At 38.7% G+C, this 18,469-nt stretch overlaps 2 protein-coding genes across 2 annotated transcripts; both read right to left on the bottom strand.

Annotated features, from left to right (window-relative positions):
* Positions 1–1,796: 1,796 nt before the first annotated feature.
* On the bottom strand, positions 1,797–5,679 carry ptger4a (prostaglandin E receptor 4 (subtype EP4) a). Its single transcript, XM_077601410.1, has 2 exons — positions 4,739–5,679; positions 1,797–4,045 (listed from the first exon to the last, which is right to left on the bottom strand). The coding sequence occupies exons 1-2, from the start codon at positions 5,537–5,539 to the stop codon at positions 3,515–3,517; spliced, it is 1,332 nt and encodes a 443-aa protein (XP_077457536.1). The 5' UTR covers positions 5,540–5,679; the 3' UTR covers positions 1,797–3,514.
* A 5,365-nt stretch (positions 5,680–11,044) lies between these two features.
* Positions 11,045–17,104, bottom strand: mrps27 (mitochondrial ribosomal protein S27). Its single transcript, XM_077601557.1, has 11 exons — positions 16,988–17,104; positions 16,548–16,625; positions 15,929–15,999; positions 15,787–15,845; positions 14,851–14,965; positions 14,113–14,191; positions 13,890–14,005; positions 13,700–13,802; positions 13,498–13,640; positions 11,945–12,106; positions 11,045–11,396 (listed from the first exon to the last, which is right to left on the bottom strand). The coding sequence occupies exons 1-11, from the start codon at positions 17,058–17,060 to the stop codon at positions 11,151–11,153; spliced, it is 1,245 nt and encodes a 414-aa protein (XP_077457683.1). The 5' UTR covers positions 17,061–17,104; the 3' UTR covers positions 11,045–11,150.
* Positions 17,105–18,469: the final 1,365 nt, after the last annotated feature.

The following is an 18,469-nucleotide window of genomic DNA, read 5'->3' as shown; positions in this document are numbered from 1 at the left end:
CACCAGTCTTTTTCAATTATCGTATTTTTGGGACGATATGTGGCATAAGATTATAAGTCGCACCAGTTAAAATATATTCATTGAAGGGGAAAAAATATATATTAAGTCGTATTTTTTGTTAGGGCATTTTTTTAATTTTATCACAAACCAAGAACAAACATTAGATAAAATAGCAACAGTAAAATGGGTCTCCGTTAACATAACAGTTTTTCACGTAACTATAGCTTAGAAAAACAGGCTGTTGGTGGTCAAAGAGAAAAAAATACATATAAGTCCCACCTGAGTAATGCGGGCCCAGACCAATTATGAAAAAAGCACGACTTATAGTCCGGAAAGTAGTTTTCTATTACAACACATCCAGTAAAAAGAAAAAATGTCCTCACCTACCATTGTAGATATAACAATTTACCAGTACTCTATTCCCATTTTTAAATATTACAAATGCTCAGCCTGCAAAATGATCATATGGCAGACATAGATGTTCGCAACCTGCAAAATAAAAACAACAACAACAACAACACACAAACGGCCAATTCATTGGCTCATGTCCTACAAAAGACACAAATTTCTGTATCATCTCTGCATTGTTTACCATTTTTTTTCTTGTTTCTTTCCTGGCTCGACTGACAGCTGATCTGTCAAAGTTGCAAGTGTTTGTCACCATGCACTAAAAGTCACAAGGACACCCATCGCTGATGTGTTCTGCAGGCCGTTTCCCGTCTTGTCATGCATCACATGAGCTTCTTTTTTATGCGGTGGCAGCAACAGATCTGCCAATCGAATAACTGAATAAATGCAACTTCAAGGTGAATATGTTCAAACTGTGCTGTTCAAGGCAGTGAGGCAATGTCGACATGTATGCGAAGTCACACCTGCTCACACAGACGGTAAGCACCCGCCCATTTGGTCAGCAAATTAGCTGAAAACAGATCCAATTACTTACAAGTGGAGGGGACATACTGTCCTCCTCCTTTACATCACAACATGACACTTTAATTCAGAGCATGTGGTGTCTTCGCAGACTCTGCGGGTTTCTTTTTTTTATTTTTTCAAGCCAAACCATTGCTTGTCTAAGCTTAATTGCAAGGACGCAAGTTTTTGACTGTTTATTATTCAACCGTAGAAACTTCCCCTCAGTCGTTTCCATCCGCTTCTAAGCGTCGCTCTCTGCTTGTGTCTTATCCGCGTGACGCATCATTCATGAACTGTAATAAACAGTGATAGGCCTGTTTGTCTGTTTGTGGATTTAATCTTAAATGTGTTTGTTTGGCCTTTTCGAGGTTATCCGTCATATTGCTAATGAGATGGGTTCATGAGGAAAAAAAGTCATGTGAGAAACTACTGCTTCCTCCTTATGTAACTCTATTGGATATGACGAAAAATAAACAAAAAAACCTATTAGCACAACTGTACTACAATCACGTATAAATAGTAAATTAACATTTTTTAAATTACGATATTAGACATTATTTAAAAGCACGATTAGTGAGTAGTGAACAACATATTCCCGACCTTGTGAAATGATACTCTGTTTGTTCATAGCGAACAGGAAACAGTTCATTTCTGTCAGCTGAAAATGATGTAAAAACAAAATGGTATTGTGAAAGGCGTTTTGTCATGAAATATAAGCCGTCGTTGCGTGAAAAAGAGCAGTTTTCTTTTTACAGATGCTGCACAGGAATATTCATTAGAATGCTCTAGATTATGTAATCAGCCACTTAGGTCATAAAGTAAAGTGAAGATTATTCTGAATCGACATTTTTGGAAAGGCTCAAGGAGAACAACAACAACAAAAATCCAATTATACGTATTTTATTCCCTATCTTCAAGTCAGCTAAGATATGACTCATTTTGGTCTTAAATATAGCAAATAATCAATATTTGTTTTTCAGATAACTGATAAAGAAAGAAAAACAGTATTTATTAAACAATTAAATACATGTTTCTTAAATATAAGTTACTTAGAGTGTAGGAATTCCTTCTATATTGATAGAAATGAAGAGTTACTGGTCCAATACACTGTCTAACCGAATTCGACCATTTTTTTCTATCAAGATTCATTGTGTATTATTATAAACCACCAGAGTTGGAGATCATCTTCACACATTTGCATGAATACTTAGGCACTGTTGGACTTGGAGTTGAGCTTCGCAAAAGAACTTCATTCAAAACATCATCTTTTACCACATTGTCCATCTTGACTTACGTCCATCACAAATGTGATTTAAAAAGCCTCGCAAAGCATAAATGCAATAGATGTGGAAAAAAATATTCCCAGCAGCCACATGTAAATGATTAGGTGTCACAAACTGGAATCTCATGTCCTTCTGCAGATATTTGAGATGTAATATTTATGTGGATTGCAACACAGACAAAAAAGGGACAGTTACCGTTGACCACATAAATAAAACTGCACACTGCCCGTTAGTCATGTAGCTAAAATAACACATCCTTTTAAAAAAAAAACGCCTGTACAAGAGAATTGAAAAGAAAGACAGCAGCAGCAGGATCACATTCACTGCTGCTTCTGCTGACCACAAGTTAATGAATCATATGGTCCCTCCTGTTATTCTTGATGTCTGATCTCATCTATTTCAGGTGAAAAAAGCTGTCCAAAAATGGTTATCACGAGCTGGCCCAAAAAGAGGAAGCACGTCTTTTAATTCCCGTCATTTGAGTCACAAAGAAGTGGGTCAGTTCTTGTGGAATATCAAATTTGATCAGAATAACAACAGCAGAGATAGGTCATGTCATTGCGTGGCAATTTATTTTTAATAATCTAAACTAGTGAAAGATAGTATTTTGATTGTATTTAGCTATTTTTTTGGTTTTAGTTTTGTTGTTTTTGTCACCCTAAAATTAAGATGCTAGTGTTCAACACTTCAGAAATACGTATAAGAAAACCATCTTTTACTTTTCTCAGAGGAACATTTTATTACAGTTTTACTATTTGCATTAGCATGAAACCGTTTCCGTCTTTGAAGTCAAGAATATGAACTTGATAAATCAGCAGGTAGCTAATATGCAGACAGACAAATTAAATTACATGGCTCCACCTCCTCTTTTTTTTCCAATCGAATCGCCACAGAATCGATAAATCTTGCTCCGGAATAAAAGAAAATGCTTCTATCCGAGAGTTCAAATATCCTGAGTCCTGTCGTCCTGAAATCTGAACCAGGAAGTAACTACTAACTCACAAGTGGACGGAAAGACAAACACAAGATTTTCCCTTTTTGTCACTGATTCACCACAGAACCATAACCACTCCTCCAGTAGTATAAACAATGCTTTGATCCTGTTATCTTACGTTGTGTAAAATTCAGTTTGTCGCATTGAAGCTAGTTCAGCAATTTTTGAACATCCTTTGAAATCCTTGGAAATTCAACATTCCGGACCATCTCGCTGTGAGGCAACAGTTTTAAAGTCCTCATTGTCAACAGTATTTGCTGATTGCCTGTGAGATATATCTCAGTTTTTCCTTCCACGTGGGCTCCATTTTGAAGTCAACTCAAATTCAGATGCATTTTTCCTCTGTATTTAACGTGCTGAGTGGCACATGTAACCCAGGGTCTATAGCTGGGGTAGCCTTGGGCACATTGCCCCCCTCTGTCCTAGGGGGCACATTGCCCCCCTCTGTCCTAGGGGCCACATTGCCTTGTTCGCATGACGAAGCCCACGAGAGACCTTCAGCTTTCTGATATTGATTACAATTCTTGCTGGATGTCGCTAATGTATGGGAACTGTCTCCAGACACTGGCGAGTGCGAGTCCTGCTTGGAGACGACGGAGGAGGGCGGGTGGGGTGCACTGTCTGAACAGTGCAGGCTCCTGTTCTCACTCTTCTTCTGGCTTCCGAAGCCCATCTTGCAGAAGAGGCACTTCACGTTCTCCACCAGCTGGCGGGCCACAGCTTTTCGCAGTAAGATGTAGATCCACGGGTCGAGGATGGGGTTGAAGGAAGCGAAGCGAATGGCCGTCAGGTCAGGGTTTTTGTCCAAGCGGAGTTCCACTGGCGTCTTATACAACTGGTTCAGAAAGACCTGAGCCTGCAAATACAGAATGAAATGGAAAAGATTCAAACCTGCAAAGCAGCCACAATATAAGTATTGCAACAAGTGTTGCAGTGCCCCATGAGTAGATGCTACGGTGACAAAATAAGATGATTACAATAGGGGTGCCAAATTTGAATATTTTCCATCTCTTTTAAAATCATAATCTGCAAAGTCCTGGCTGTCAGATTTGTCTTAAATGTAATTCTGAACATTTTTCCAGTGGTCTTAGTGACTTAAGTTTGAACCAGATTGGCTGTGAAGCTTGTTGTAGTAAATGGTTTGCCAACCTAATCTATATATTATATTAACAGGGTTGCATAGGCTTATTTGTTTGGTGTAGTCCTTTCCCTCCAATACAAAAAAGTGATCACGCCCTTGTCACAGGAAGTTCAGTGTGAGAAAGTAAACAGACCTGCACTTGCCATGAACAACACGATGATACCATAACTGAAAAAAAGCCTGCTTCTTGCCCGGAAGTCCGCTGGGATAGGCTCCAGCACCCTCCGCGCCCCTTGTGCGGATAAAGCGGTTCAGTAAATGAATGAAAAGTTCAATTTATACAGAATTATATTATTATTTCCTTAAAAGTCTCAAAAGAAGAAGGCAAAAACAAAGAAAACAACAACCACAACAATGAACTCTCAAAGAATGACCGAAGGCGTTCCATAAAGCCAATAAATGACTCACAACGAGTGGAATGGAGCAGATGAGCACCACCGCCGAGGTGCCGATGAGCAAGATGACCATCTGGATCTCGGCCCCGGCCAAGCGTCCGAAACTGCGTCCCCTCTTGCGCGCGTCCAGGCTTCCCCGAGATAAGTCGGTTCCCAGCGACGTCCTGCGCATGTAGCGCCGGTGCATGCGGATGAGAGCCCCGCACACCAGCACGTTGCACAGCACGGTGGCCAGGATGAGCACCGCGCTAAAGCCGGCGTACATGAAGTTAAACGCCGCGTCGCTCGTCTCGTCGCTGCGCCACTCCAGGAAGCACCACGTCTGCGGGTACTGCTTCTGGACGCGGCCGAAGCCCACCGCGGGCAAGCCGCAGAAAAGCGCGTTGGACACGTAGATGGCCACTAGGGTCGCTCCGGCCAGCTTCTGGTCCACGTAGTCGTTGTAGAAGTACGCGTGGTTGATGGCCATGTAGCGCTCCACCGACATGGCGCAGATGATGCTGAGCCCGGACAGGGAGAAGAAGATCAAGGTGAAGCCAAAGTACTGGCACAGGGGGTCCCCGCCGGGCCAGGCGCCCTTCATGTAAGTGGCGATGGTCACCGGGCTGGCCAGCAGGGTGCCCAGGAGGTCGGTGACGGCCAGGCCGCACACCAGCGTGTAGAAGGTGGTCTCCTTCTGCTCCTTGCGAGACCTGCACAGCACCGCGATGGCGATCAAGTTGCCCACCACGCCGAAGAGGAACATGATGGACGGGATGGTGGGGACCATGGTGCGCCCCGTCATGGACTGCTCGCTCGTCGTGCCGCTCTCCATGCTGGATGGTCTTATTGACCAACTTTCTCACCTTTATGACATTGTTTTAAAAGCCACAAAAGGAGGGAAATAAGTTTTAACAGGCGTGCGTCTTTTCAGAGAGCCTATCTGGGCTGGGCATGAAGGAGGAGGAGGGAGAGAGGAAGGCAAACTCCACGCTGCGGTGACCTGACTTCATTCAAACACTTGGGGGTCTCCTCCCCCTTGCTTTCTTTGACGCGTGCAAAGCCAAATCATTAGGAACCCCTGTCATTTTTTCTTCAAACAATTCCAGAATTAGGGCCAAAAAAGGAACAATAATCTAGAATATTGTGAGATTAAAATCCAAATATTATTGCAGTGCAACCAGAAAAAAAGTTGAAATGTGATGTACTTTTATGTCATGGGATGAGAAATAAGTCATATTCTACATGTGTCACAATATATGTTTATGTAACAGGCATAGAATAATTGTGGCATCAGCATTCATTTGAATACTAGAAGAACAAAGTTGCTATTGCACGCGGAAAAAAGTCCTAATTTTCGATAATGGGGTCATACATTTTAATATTAAATTACAAAAGTAGTAATTTACTAAATTAAAGTCATTCTATGTATCTACTAGGTACTGTAATAACTTATTGGCTACCATTGACAGCGATAGACCTCCAATCTAAGTTGACTGAGGCCGGCAGTGATCAAAAAAACAATTAAATGCGAGTATCCCAGGTCGCCCGCCTGACCTCATTACTTCATTAATACGCGTTATTACATCCGCTTGTGCTCGAGTCTATTAGTGGCTGCGTGTGTATATCACACACGTCACAAAATGGCTGTTCTCGTAAGCAACGTCCCTTTTAATAAGCATTCATTCATCCAGAGAAAACCCACACGAGTCTGGGGAGGACATGCAAACTCCACAGAGTGAGGACCGACCCGGGATCGAACTATGAGGCCGACACACTAACCACTCGACCACCGAGGCGCCCTCGAACTTGACGACATTTACAATTGGCACTCTATCATCAAATGTCAAACAAAATAACTTGCGTCTTTTAAATTATTACTAATATGTTAATAAACCCACAGGCATTTGATAAATAAACCTTACAAATCCTGATAAACAGCTTTCTTGCCCGTTATTTGAGTATGTAAATGGACAAACATAATTGATTGCTTCCAAATTCGTGGATTTGGTTAAATTAGGCAGTTGCGGTTTAGCTCAAGGAACTTGATCTTCTATGAATGTTTTATGATTCACAGGTTAGGATTAGATCAAAGTGCTTTTCTTATAAATAGCCTTTAATTTTTTTGCATTGTAGTTTGATTCAAACCCCAACAAGTGTTGTAGGTGCATGTCTGGATCTCATGGACTTTAGATCTCCACACTAAGTGGTCAGTGCCCTGATGCCAAATGACCACTTAAAGTGTTACGGATGCAGACTATTTGTGTCTTTTGCTGCAGGCCTTCCACAGCTAGCAAAAGAACATGCTGGACCTGGAGGGGCAATGCCTGACGTCACACTGATTTAACCTGCGCGCTAAGAAATCTTTATTGCGTTCCTTGTTGCCAGGTGAAAAAAGGTTGTTTGGGGTGAGGGACTTTAAAAAAAATCTTTTACACTTATGTCTGTACTTGTAGCTTGCAGTTGTTTTGTCTGCATCATTGTGTAATTGGCGTTAAAACATTGCATTAAAACAATTTTGTAGTTCACTGACTTTCAGAGACTGTAGGCTTTAAAGGTGACAAATGAGTACTTAGTTTACCAGTACTTTTTGCACCATTTTGTACTTACTAAGTGCAGAACATTAAGTGCTATTCCCATTTTTGGGTGTAGGCTGCATGCGGGACAATTGGCAAAATGGGCTGTTTCTCTTTTAGACACAATTGTTACACAACATGGGTGTATGGGCAAAATAATGCATGATGTCAGAATTGCTCGCCTGCAACATACATCTGTCTCATTTTGAGCCTGTGCAGAATGTAGAGAAAGCAGATTTTTCTGATTAAGGCCTCTTAAGAATGTGCTTTTCCTGGATTTGTGTGTTGGCAGTCAGATAACCTGCAGCGTACTCGCATTACTACAGTAAAGTTCACAAATGAGCTACAATCAGTGTTCCTGTCAAGAGCACTCAACAATCCTGTTAGATTTTGTATTGTGGAACACTTTGTGAATGAGAAGAAAACATTTGTGAAGAACAATAACTTTGTATCACGTGGTGGTTTTGTTACCTAACTGTATGAGACTAATATTAGTTTCAAAACCTCTTACACAGTCTTTTCCTTTCGACTTTCTGCATGTTTGTTTGGGCTTTGAAGCTAGGTGTGAACCGCTCTTTATCACCCTGATAGCATGTTTTGGCCGCAGGGCTTTTTGAAAGAATGGGAAAATATCTTAGTCGTCATCCTGCAGCCAAAGAAGAAGACAATATCTGCTAGGACAGGCACGGACAAGCTAGAGTTCCCGCCAGGATTTAAGAAGGCAATGTGCACACGCAAGAACCTGCATTTTGGCATCTTTAATGTCTGACAACATTTGAATAAAGACATGTGACTACTTGTTTTCACAACTAAATCTGCTGTTCACTGAGAAACGTCAGTCCAATAATTGCATGTTTTCCATTTTCAGCAGAAGAGAGAGGCATTACAATCTTTCTTTGAACTCATTATCAAATGAGGCATATAGTAATTAATCACTTTGGACTTTTTTAATGGCTCCTATACAAAATCAGTAACATCTTGAGATGAAAGCTTAATTCATGACACTTTTGAAATAATCATATCTCTCAAAGTGGAACAAACACTGCTATTAGACTGAATTATATAATTAAAAAACATGAATAATATAATGTTTTTGGTAATAGGGTAGTTTCATAAGTCAGCGACATCAACAATTATTTTTTTTATAAAATACAAATGAATGAAAATAAAAATAAGGCAAAAATGATACTTGTTACCCCAGTAAATGTGAGCAACATACCAGAAAGGATAAATGTAGATGAAAAACTGGTTTAGAGGTGATTTGTGGCTAGCAAACGATAAGACAATTACTATAATTTTCAGACAATCAGCCACTACTTTTTTCATTAAAAAAGGTGTTGGAGAGATGAGTGAAGCAAGGCATTACCATACAATAAAAAAAATGTTAACAGTCACTTGTAAAATTACTCAGAACATCACAGTTTGTGATTATGGTCAACATAAAGTACAAAATCAGCATTTTAGGAAATTAACTGTTTAGACTGGCAATACTTTTTATGATTTGCCAACACGAAAAATAATTCACAATAACAATACTTTCCATCACACAAACGTTATACTGGACTTTCTGAAATTGCATTCATGTTTATAGTCAACACGCAATATGCCTGGAGGAAGTCAGCATACACTTCATTGTTGTGTGACTATTTAAGTTGTGTACGTGTGTGAATGCTAGCAAGTTAAGTAATGTGTTTTAATTATTAACCAAATGGACATTAGCCTTTTTTTTTCATTAACAGCAACTACAAGACATTTCTCCCTAACCCTAACCCAGATTATGTTGAATGGCTTTTCGAAACTAATACATTTAAATAGAGTATACATTAATCTAAAATTGATCGATTTGAATTTCCATTTGTAATCAAAGTATATTTAAATTAAACATTGCTAATAATTGGGAGCTAATTGAAGATTTACATTTCAAAACTATTACTTTGTATTTATAATCTGTATCATCCGATAAAATAAACCACTGGTATTGACAGGTTTTTTTAAGAGAAAGAGTTTGTTGGATGCAGGAAGTTAAGTTTCCACTCGAATACACTAGACTTGTCACGATATGTCTTCATGTGCAAAGTGGTTGGTCAACCATCAAAAAGCTCTGCTTAAAAAGGGGATATTAAAAATGAGCTCTTGGTTACCTGCACAATTTTGGATCATTTTTCATCTTCTTCCTAAAAAAAGAATCTAAAAGTAATTAGCTCATTTAAACATTACGTATAGTCATCAGTGTTCCTCAAAATATACAAATGTTCTGACTGGGTGTTCTTGGGAGGGGTTATATGTAGACTCATATGAAAATATTATGATTAAAATCTGAAATTCCAGTCAAGTGCAGTCATTTGGTGAGTCAATGAATTTAGTGGGAGTAATGCTCCTTCAACTGAGTAGGACATGCTGGTTGTATGGACAACCACACTAAAAAGCTCAATTTTTTGACATACATAATTCCAAATAACAAGCAAAATTATTGAAACTTTTTGCCAGAATAACACATAACACACATACATTGTAATACTAATAATAATAAATCATGAACTGGGCATTGTTTTACACCCTAAAAGGCAGCTGGAAACCTTGTGGCATGGAACAATTCATATTTAAGGATTTCAAAAAAGCACACTAATGAATGACACCAGATCCCAATTGAATTTAAAATGATTCAATTACGTTTGACTTAATGCACAATGCACCGCTGCCGCAAAAGATCAGCGCCCATCTGCCTGAAACACAAATTAATTTCCAGGCAATGTGTAACATGAATACATTGACTGTGAGGAATAAAGAAATATCGCTGTTTGGTGGTGATTCAACCATATTCTGCAATTCAAACAGCCATGACACTTGTAACTTTTCTCCGTGTTTACATGGCAATAAAGGTGCATGCAAGTCATGTTTGTGTTCCCAAAGTCCTGTAAAGAGAACATGATGTTCTTCCTTTAAAAAATGCTGTGATAAGGATATGCTGGTTCTTTAGTTGATATCTCTAACCAGATGGAATATCAGCCAGAAATACAATTTCCCGCAGCAGTAACTCACAGCAGTACAGGGCTGCTTTCCAAAATACACAAGTGAAAAACATCCCCATTTTCATATTTATTTACCTCACTAAAGAGTGTGCAGGCTATTGTTCGTTTGAAGTCAATCCAATATCCTCACAACTATTACAGGCCGATGGAACTTCTTAAAAGAACCATTTAAGTGTTCCAGGTTAGGTGGACTGGATGTCAACATTGGGTGACTGACTGGTTGGTTTCCATAAGTCTCAAAAATAAATATGGACATATACTTAATTTATTCACTGAGTGTAAGGAACTTATAGATATATATAGTCAAGTTAGAATTCATGATTCTTTTTCATTAGAAGTTGTGGAAACCAAAGTATCTCGCCATCATTGGGCAATAATGTTTTGTGTTCCCTCTGACAATTTATCATCAGGCCAAATCTAAATAGTCACACATGAAGTCAAGCGCTTCATGCTTGACGCGGGTAGCATCGGCTTTTCTCGCAAACATCACACAACGGATCAGGATAATATAATGCTTTCCTTGTGTTTAACGCCCATAAGTAAATTCCTTTGCCAGCAAAGTATCCCCTTTCTCCAGATTAGTTATCAGAAAATTCTTGGACGTAGTAACCCTTTCTTTACCCCTGTGAGAAAACTGCCCAGGACGCAAACGTTCCCCACAGGAAAAGGAATGGAAGGATGTGATCTCAACATTCTCTTCTTAAATTTTCATGAGAAAACACTCACACAAGTGAATTGAGACATTTGGTTTACTTTTAATTCCAGCTTGAACAAAGGATAAAAATTAACATCACAGTATTAACACACAGTAAGTGTTATTTGTAGATTTCAGCTTTTAAGGCTATTGCTGGAGAGCCGCATTAGCAGCAAGACGCTGCTGCTTCTCCTCTTCGGCCTTCCTCCTCATCTCCTGCTCCCTCTGGGTCAATTGCTTCCTCTCCACCTCCCAGGCTTCCAGTAGGGTCTCATAATGATCCAGGTCCGGTTTCTCCATGGAGAGCAGCTGCTGCTGGGCCAGATTGGTTGCCAATGTCCGAAAGTCAGAAGCGTCAATTTTTCCCTGAGCCTCCAGTTGACTAACCATCACCTGGGGAAACAACAAAAAAATGGCTGAGTGTTAAGACCTACCGTATGCATGCACGTACATCTATGTGTATGTATGTATATATGTGCTTATTTATGTGTATGTACACGTATGTATGTGTATATGTATCTATATTTCAGCAACACGCTTATTTATTTATATATTTATTCATGTATTTATTTATTAACTTACTTATTACCTATCTATTTATGTCTAAAATGCCTTTCCTATTTCTGCATCCTCACCCTCTTGCTACTGTGACAACGAAATTTCCCGAATACGGGATGAATAAAGTTATCCAATCCAATCCAATTAGGCTGAATGTGTACTACAGTTGTACAATTCTGATTTCTGTTTATATCCAAAATCCACTTCAGCATGCATGCAGCACGCAGAGACGCCTTTTAAAATGGCATGATTTGAACCAGTGTGCCAAGTAGAAGGAAGCTGTCGTTTTTCACCCTTTGTATTTTGACGAGTTAGTGGTAAAAAAATAAATGAAGCGCCCATGTGTTCAAACGTAGGAAATGTTTTACAGTATGACAAAGTACCTTGAATTTTCTCTCATATTCAGAAAGTTTTTCCTTCTCCGCCTGATCATCTTCGTCAAGTTCTTCTTTTGAATCTTCGTTTTCTTCTGACGACGACTCTTCGCCAGATGAATCGGACGCGGTGGACGACAGCTCGTGTAGCACGTCGCTTACAAATGCCAACTGAAATGAAGCAAATCGTAAGTCCATTCTGAATTCAAATTCTACGGGACAAATGTAATAAAGATACAGTTAGCTTGGTGTGATATTTAACAGGTGGCCTCCACTCGTAATGCAATCCCATTGCTGGGAAATGACGACAATATAAAATGTCCTATAGTGCTATGGGCAGACTCTCCAATATTGTCTGTCACAGAGTATTTGGTTTATAGGGTCGATGACGCTCAGAGACGCACCGAGTGCTCCGGGCCTTCTAAAAATCTCATTAGAAAAAGGCTGTATTATCATACCTGACCTGACGGTGTACAGCTGCTCCTGAATAGTAATGATAATAAAAATTGTGTGTGTCTGTTTAAGATTAGTGTCTGTGTTGTGTTCATCACCAGGTGAGGATGTTGTTTAGAGAGGAATAATGAGTGATATTTCATTCAGGTAATCATTTTGATACAAAACCGACTCATATGATAAAAAATAGCATGGTCGTTTTTGCTGTAGCAATGCTATGGTAATGTTGTGTACTATTCAGAGTTGAGCTTTATAATGGTTTTATTTTACAGGGTATTCCCCCAAAAAAGGGAATTTTTGAAACGCCTAAACGCGCAAAAAAGCGACCTTGAATATGTAAACACGCCGACATTTTAGTAACCATGGTGAATTCAGGATGAAATTCACAGTACGCCCGCTGAATTGTTACAGCGGTCAATGAGGAATCCTAACAGCCGATTGCATAAATATAGAAAGATGTCGTTTGAAGGACACCATTCTAAACGAATAAAAAGTCCATCATTGTTTGTTAGATGGTGTGTTTTAAAGGTTTCTTTACTAGAAATAAGATGAATTTATTTTATCACTCTTGCTTTTATTGGAATGTTAATATTTCAAGCCATCAAAGCCTATTATGTATTCAGTCAATCGAATATTTGTACGACACTTTTGAATTTGGATTAAATTGCTTGTATGTAAATGTGATCATTCACACTTGATGATAATAATCTCATGCTCATAATCATGGTTAAAATATTTGCTCATTGCCCAGCCCTAATATAAAGTAAATGATGAAATTGTCTCCCAGCAGGGTTGCTTAGCGTTGTATTTTGATTTAAAAAAAAGTTATAATTACTTAAGAAAATTAAATATATTTCAGACTTGTGGTCAGCTTGTCTCCCACAAGTTCTGGCCTTGATTCGTGACTCAGACCTTTTTATGTAGCATTGCAAATTCTGCCCGTGCTTGCGTGGGTTTTTGGTGAACCCTTGTGCAAGATAGGTGCTGATGATAGCACAACCTTTCTCTGGATTAGGTTGCTCTAATCGCTTCAAACTAGTCCCTTGTCACAAGGAGGCTAAAATAGTGGTGGACTTCACGCCAGTGTATTGAGCATGTTCCGTCTGTACCGAGTCCTTGGAGAGTTTGAGGTCATCACGTGAGGTGACGGCACTCTCCATGACCTCCAGGGCCCGACGTATATATCCTCGCTCCCAGAAGAGAGGCATGCCTTTGAACACAGCGTGGATGCCTTTGTTCATCTCCACTTTCCCTGAAAACACAGACACATTATGTAGACCTTCAATTTAAAAAATCCCCTCCAATCCTTACCTAGCAAAGCGTTCCCAAGCAGCGTGGCGGTGAGGCCTGCACTGTTGTCTTGCTTGAGGCCACAGATGAGCAGCGAGGCACCCACCGCTCGCTCCTGCGACACCTGAGTGAATATATAGTGCAAGTTTGACATCTCCCCAGAAGAAAGTCCATTGTGTAACCACCACTTTTAATGTATGGTTTCACTCACCGTGAGTTTAGGACTGGTTGCTAGGTAACTGGACAGAGTGTACAATGATAGGAACTGTGTGGAGGGAAGGTCAAAGGCTTCCTGAAGCATCACCTCCTCCACCACGAATGATGCCTCTGGAAATTGATGGGCCGATTTAGCAATCAAATATACACACTGTGGTCCTTTAACACATACGCAGTTCTAATTATATCAAGAGAACAGTGCAATGTCAATAGCTTACTTTCAAAGTCCTCGTCCTTCAGGTAGGAATCAATGAGCAGATTGTAGGTAAAGTTGTCTGGGAAGATTCCATACTGGACCTACAATACATTTTGGTATTCATTTATTTTGTACCACACCCAGTTACATGCTATTTGATTTGGATTGGATAACTTTATTCATCCCGTATTCGGGAAATTTCGTTGTCACAGTAGCAAGAGGGTGAGGATGCAGAAATAGGAAAGGCATTTTAGACATAAATAGATAGGTAATAAGTAATAAATAAATACATGAATAAATATATAAATAAATAAGTGTGTTGCTGAAATATATATATACATATATATATATACATACGTGTGCATACACACACATGTGTATATATATATATATATATATATATATATACATACGTGTGCATACACACACGTATGTATATATATATATATATATATATATATATATATATATATATATATATATATATATATATATATATATATATATATATATATACACACATACACATACATACACATAGATGTGCATGCATACGGTAGGTCTTAACACTCAGCCATTTGTTTTGTTAAAGAGCCTGATTTCACTGACAATACTGATTTAGTGTTGTGTTTATAACTGTGGCTGGAGAATGCAGTACTACACAACTGTACTATATCATACCGATGTTATTATTCCATGTTTTGTGCAGGGCTCGCGACTTGTTTCTAAGCCATTGTGAACGACACGCTAAAATGTGTACCTTGTTTCGGAGCGTGTGGAGGGCCTTGTCTTTGGCGCCGTATTTCAAACACTGCCTGATCCAACTGTGAATAGTCCAATCTCTAAGGTACCAACAATTTGGACTGTGGCGAAACCTAGAGGGTGAAAAATGAAGTTTAGACCATATGGTGTTAAGTTACACATGGAAGAGATCATATAACTGAACAAGCACGTTTTTCATCTCATTGGAAAAACTTCATGCCTAACATAGACCACACATTTGCTGACAAAAGTATTGTTCTTTTGACATGTTCGTTCTATCAGCTCTTTAGCCATTATTAATTTTGTTAACTAGGAATAAAGTGGCATTTTCAGTAATCCACCATTTTTTCATTATGCTTGACCTTAATAGGTTGTTAGTAAACTGAAGTCTATCCAAGCTGATACACAGAGGGTAACAACCATTCACAGTCATATGCGCATTTTAGAATCAAACTCAATTCTTATTTTAAATGTGGCAATAACCTGTTGTAAACAGGAAAAAAAACATAAAAGTGTTGAACTGAGGTTATTAAAACCTGGTTGTCTACACTGGACGAAGATGTAATAGCTACATTTACTACTACTATTATGCTGAAATATTTGTCAGTGACAAACAAAATACAACAACTAAAATTTACTGGCTTCATCATAGGCTAATTTAGCATTCCAAAGAGTCTACAGAAAGCAAACGAGCAATTTTGGTTTAATTGTTAAAACTAAATATTTATTTGGTTTATTGTATTCTGTCGCTCATCAGAACCAATGTGGCCACAGCACGTGAAAGGTCGTCAAACGTCCTATATGTCGTAATCAGATATCCAGTAGAAGAAATAAACAGGAAAGAAGGAAACAAAGCGAAGCATATGAGGGGGGCAAAAAACAATACATTCCAGAAAACAAAAAAAAGAGCTTCACAGCACTAGATTGGACTTACTTGTAAAGGTAGTATTCAGCTTGATCCACCTCCTCTCTGCATGATACATTATCGACAAACTGCAGAATAAACATATTAAGACCAATGAACTCCAAATAACTAGAAACATCGAATCTGAGTGATATAAAAGTAAAACACTTACCTGTGAAACCGTCAAAGAGCTAACTGGTAAATTCCTCTCATATATCCTGTCCATATTGTCGGCCAGCAGCGCTGGAATTGATTTTTTGGGGGGGACAAAGTATTAAAATTTGCTAGTAACATTGACAACAGCTGTTGATGTAGCATGCTAATAATAGAGCAGTTGGAGTTAGTAATTACTTATACAAAATAGTGTCTCCATTTGTATTCATTTTAACAGGCACAATGACAAGTACGAAGCGACACCTCCACCTTGTGGTCTTAGGAGGAAGTGCAAAAATCATTTCATAAAATGCGGCTTTCTTATTTAAATTATAGTACCAGGAGTGGATCTAAAATAGTTATATAATATTTCGATACAAACGCTTCTCATAAAAATAAAAGCTACCATAATTAAACTTTGACACACATAAACGGGTCAATCTACAGGCTTTTTTCAGTAGTGCTCATATATGAAGTATTTTGCAGTCAGTACAAAAAAATAAAAAAAGATCAATAAAACATGCGCAGGAGTAATTTTCACCCATTAAATTTAAGAGAACATTGCTATGGTATGATAACATCATTCAAAAAGAATATTATTTTTCACAAAATGACAACAACCGGTATGCTGTGCTTACCCAAATTTTTAGGGTCTTTCTCTCTTGCCTCCCACAATGAAGTGTCTGAATAAGCTGATGAAAGTAACCATCTTCTGGCTGCAAAAGAAACAATGTTTTTATCACTGATTAGAAAGAATGAATTAAAAAATAAGGTCACTTTAAATATATTCGAGCATATACGTAGGCATGTAAAGGAATGGAGTACAAGAACTGTGCTTTAAGGTCACGTACATCAAATGAGGTGAATCGGTCATTAAAAAAACAACAACAAAAGAATCGTTCACTTTATTTGTTCGTTTGTTTAGCGACTGAGAATTTGAGACTTACACTGTTGTTAGCTGCAGCTAGTTAGTGGACGTTGAATTCTACTTGACTTGATTACGATACAAAGGGAAACACCAATACACATAATTTATCAAAACCACAAGCAGGCATTTTTATATTAAAGTCATTCTCACCTGAGAAGGAGGCAGATGAACGTTTAACTTTGACAGCAGCAGTAAGGTAGCGTCTCAGCAAGGAGGACGCCATCTTTGGACGATACCATTTCTCATTCGGAGCAGCGAAGGGGTGCTCTCTCCTCCGGTTTAAACCAAAATTGGTACTACACAGGTATACTTGTATTTTTTCATCAGTCTTAGATTGTTAAAGCGTCACAATATTTATACAGTTTACACATTATAGGAGAAATCATTTTCTCCTTTGAATTAATTTTAAAATCGTCGGCGGGTTGTATATTTCAAGTATATACAATACAGGATTAGATAGATCAAAATGAACTATATGAATGATGAACAGTGTCTCCTCATAAGATTAATTTAGTTTTAAGTAATATATAGTCCTGGGTGGGTGATTTTTAGGGAGTGCCAAAGTTATTTCATTTTTTCTGCCGCAAATTAAAAGAGAATGATAGAAATAAACTGTGATAAATTCATTAAATTAATTAGATTTTCATTTGTTCATTTAATGATGGATGGCACAAGCCCTAGTCTTTAAAAACTCTAATGCTAGGGTTATGTTTAGGTTTAGGGTTAGGGCTTCATACCGATCCCGATTATTTGAGGTGTGTTGGTGGAATGGAAAACAGACTGGATAAACCTAACCCTAAACCTACTGAGGTTTAGGGTTATTTTTAGGGTTGTATTTAGGGTTATGTTTAGGGTTGTATTTAGGGTTATGTTTAGGGTTGTATTTAGGGTTATGTTTAGGGTTATTTTTAGGTTTTTTTTAGGGTTGTGTTTAGGGTTATGTCAAGGGTTATATTTAGGGTTATGTTTAGGGTTAGGTTTAGGTTTATGGTTAAGGTTAGGGGTGACGGTTAGGTGCAGGGGTCGCCCAGTCCGGTCCTCGAGAGCCCCTTTCCATTCTTTTTTTCCAAATCTCTCTCCTCTACCACACCTGAATGAAATGATCAACTCATCAGCGAGCTGTCCAGAAGTTTGATTATTTGATTCAGGTGTGTTGGGTGAGGGAGACATGGAAAACAGACTGACTGTTCTCCAGGGCACCCATAGATTAGACTAAAAGTTTAAAATCTACTGTTATGTTTAGATATTTTCCTCAATATTGCTAGAAATTTCCTGTTAATTCACTTTTTACCTGCTTTTGTATGCATTCTTTTTTTGGCATTGCAGGGCCACCAATTATTAAACACTTAAAGCGCGCTGACTGATCTCTCGACTATAAATATACTGCACAATGCAGTAGCGCCTTGGCTGCGTGTCAATGGGGGTGACAGGTTGAATCTGGGGTGGGGACGCTTTAGTCAAACAAAACATGGAACACTTTTAGCACCCTCTCGTTCGCATGCCGGTTTCTAAAAACAGGAAGCTCTTACCTTCACGGGACATAAGTCAAGGAAATCAATGTTTGGAGGCATACAAGATTGAGGTACTTTCACATTTGCAGTCCCCAGTCAAATTCTTAAACTCTCAGATGAA

The sequence above is a fragment of the Stigmatopora argus genome, chromosome 5 (genome assembly GCF_051989625.1).
Source record: "Stigmatopora argus isolate UIUO_Sarg chromosome 5, RoL_Sarg_1.0, whole genome shotgun sequence".
Classification (NCBI taxonomy): Eukaryota; Metazoa; Chordata; class Actinopteri; order Syngnathiformes; family Syngnathidae; genus Stigmatopora; species Stigmatopora argus.
Note: the sequence above shows the minus strand (reverse complement) of the source record. Positions and strands in the feature narration are given on the sequence as shown.

What these genes read in the sequence shown, in the direction of transcription:
- ptger4a (XM_077601410.1), bottom strand. Translation starts at nt 5,539, where the DNA reads ATGGAGAGCGGCACGACGAGCGAGCAGTCCATGACGGGGCGCACCATG. An exon ending in TCTGCTCCATTCCACTCGTT is followed by an intron (nt 4,046 to 4,738) that starts GTGAGTCATTTA and finishes CTGTATTTGCAG; the next exon opens with GCTCAGGTCTTTCTGAACCA.
- mrps27 (XM_077601557.1), bottom strand. Translation starts at nt 17,060, where the DNA reads ATGGCGTCCTCCTTGCTGAGACGCTACCTTACTGCTGCTGTCAAAGTT. An exon ending in GCTCTTTGACGGTTTCACAG is followed by an intron (nt 15,846 to 15,928) that starts GTAAGTGTTTTA and finishes TTTATTCTGCAG; the next exon opens with TTTGTCGATAATGTATCATG. An exon ending in TCAAACTCTCCAAGGACTCG is followed by an intron (nt 12,107 to 13,497) that starts GTACAGACGGAA and finishes GCTTCATTTCAG; the next exon opens with TTGGCATTTGTAAGCGACGT.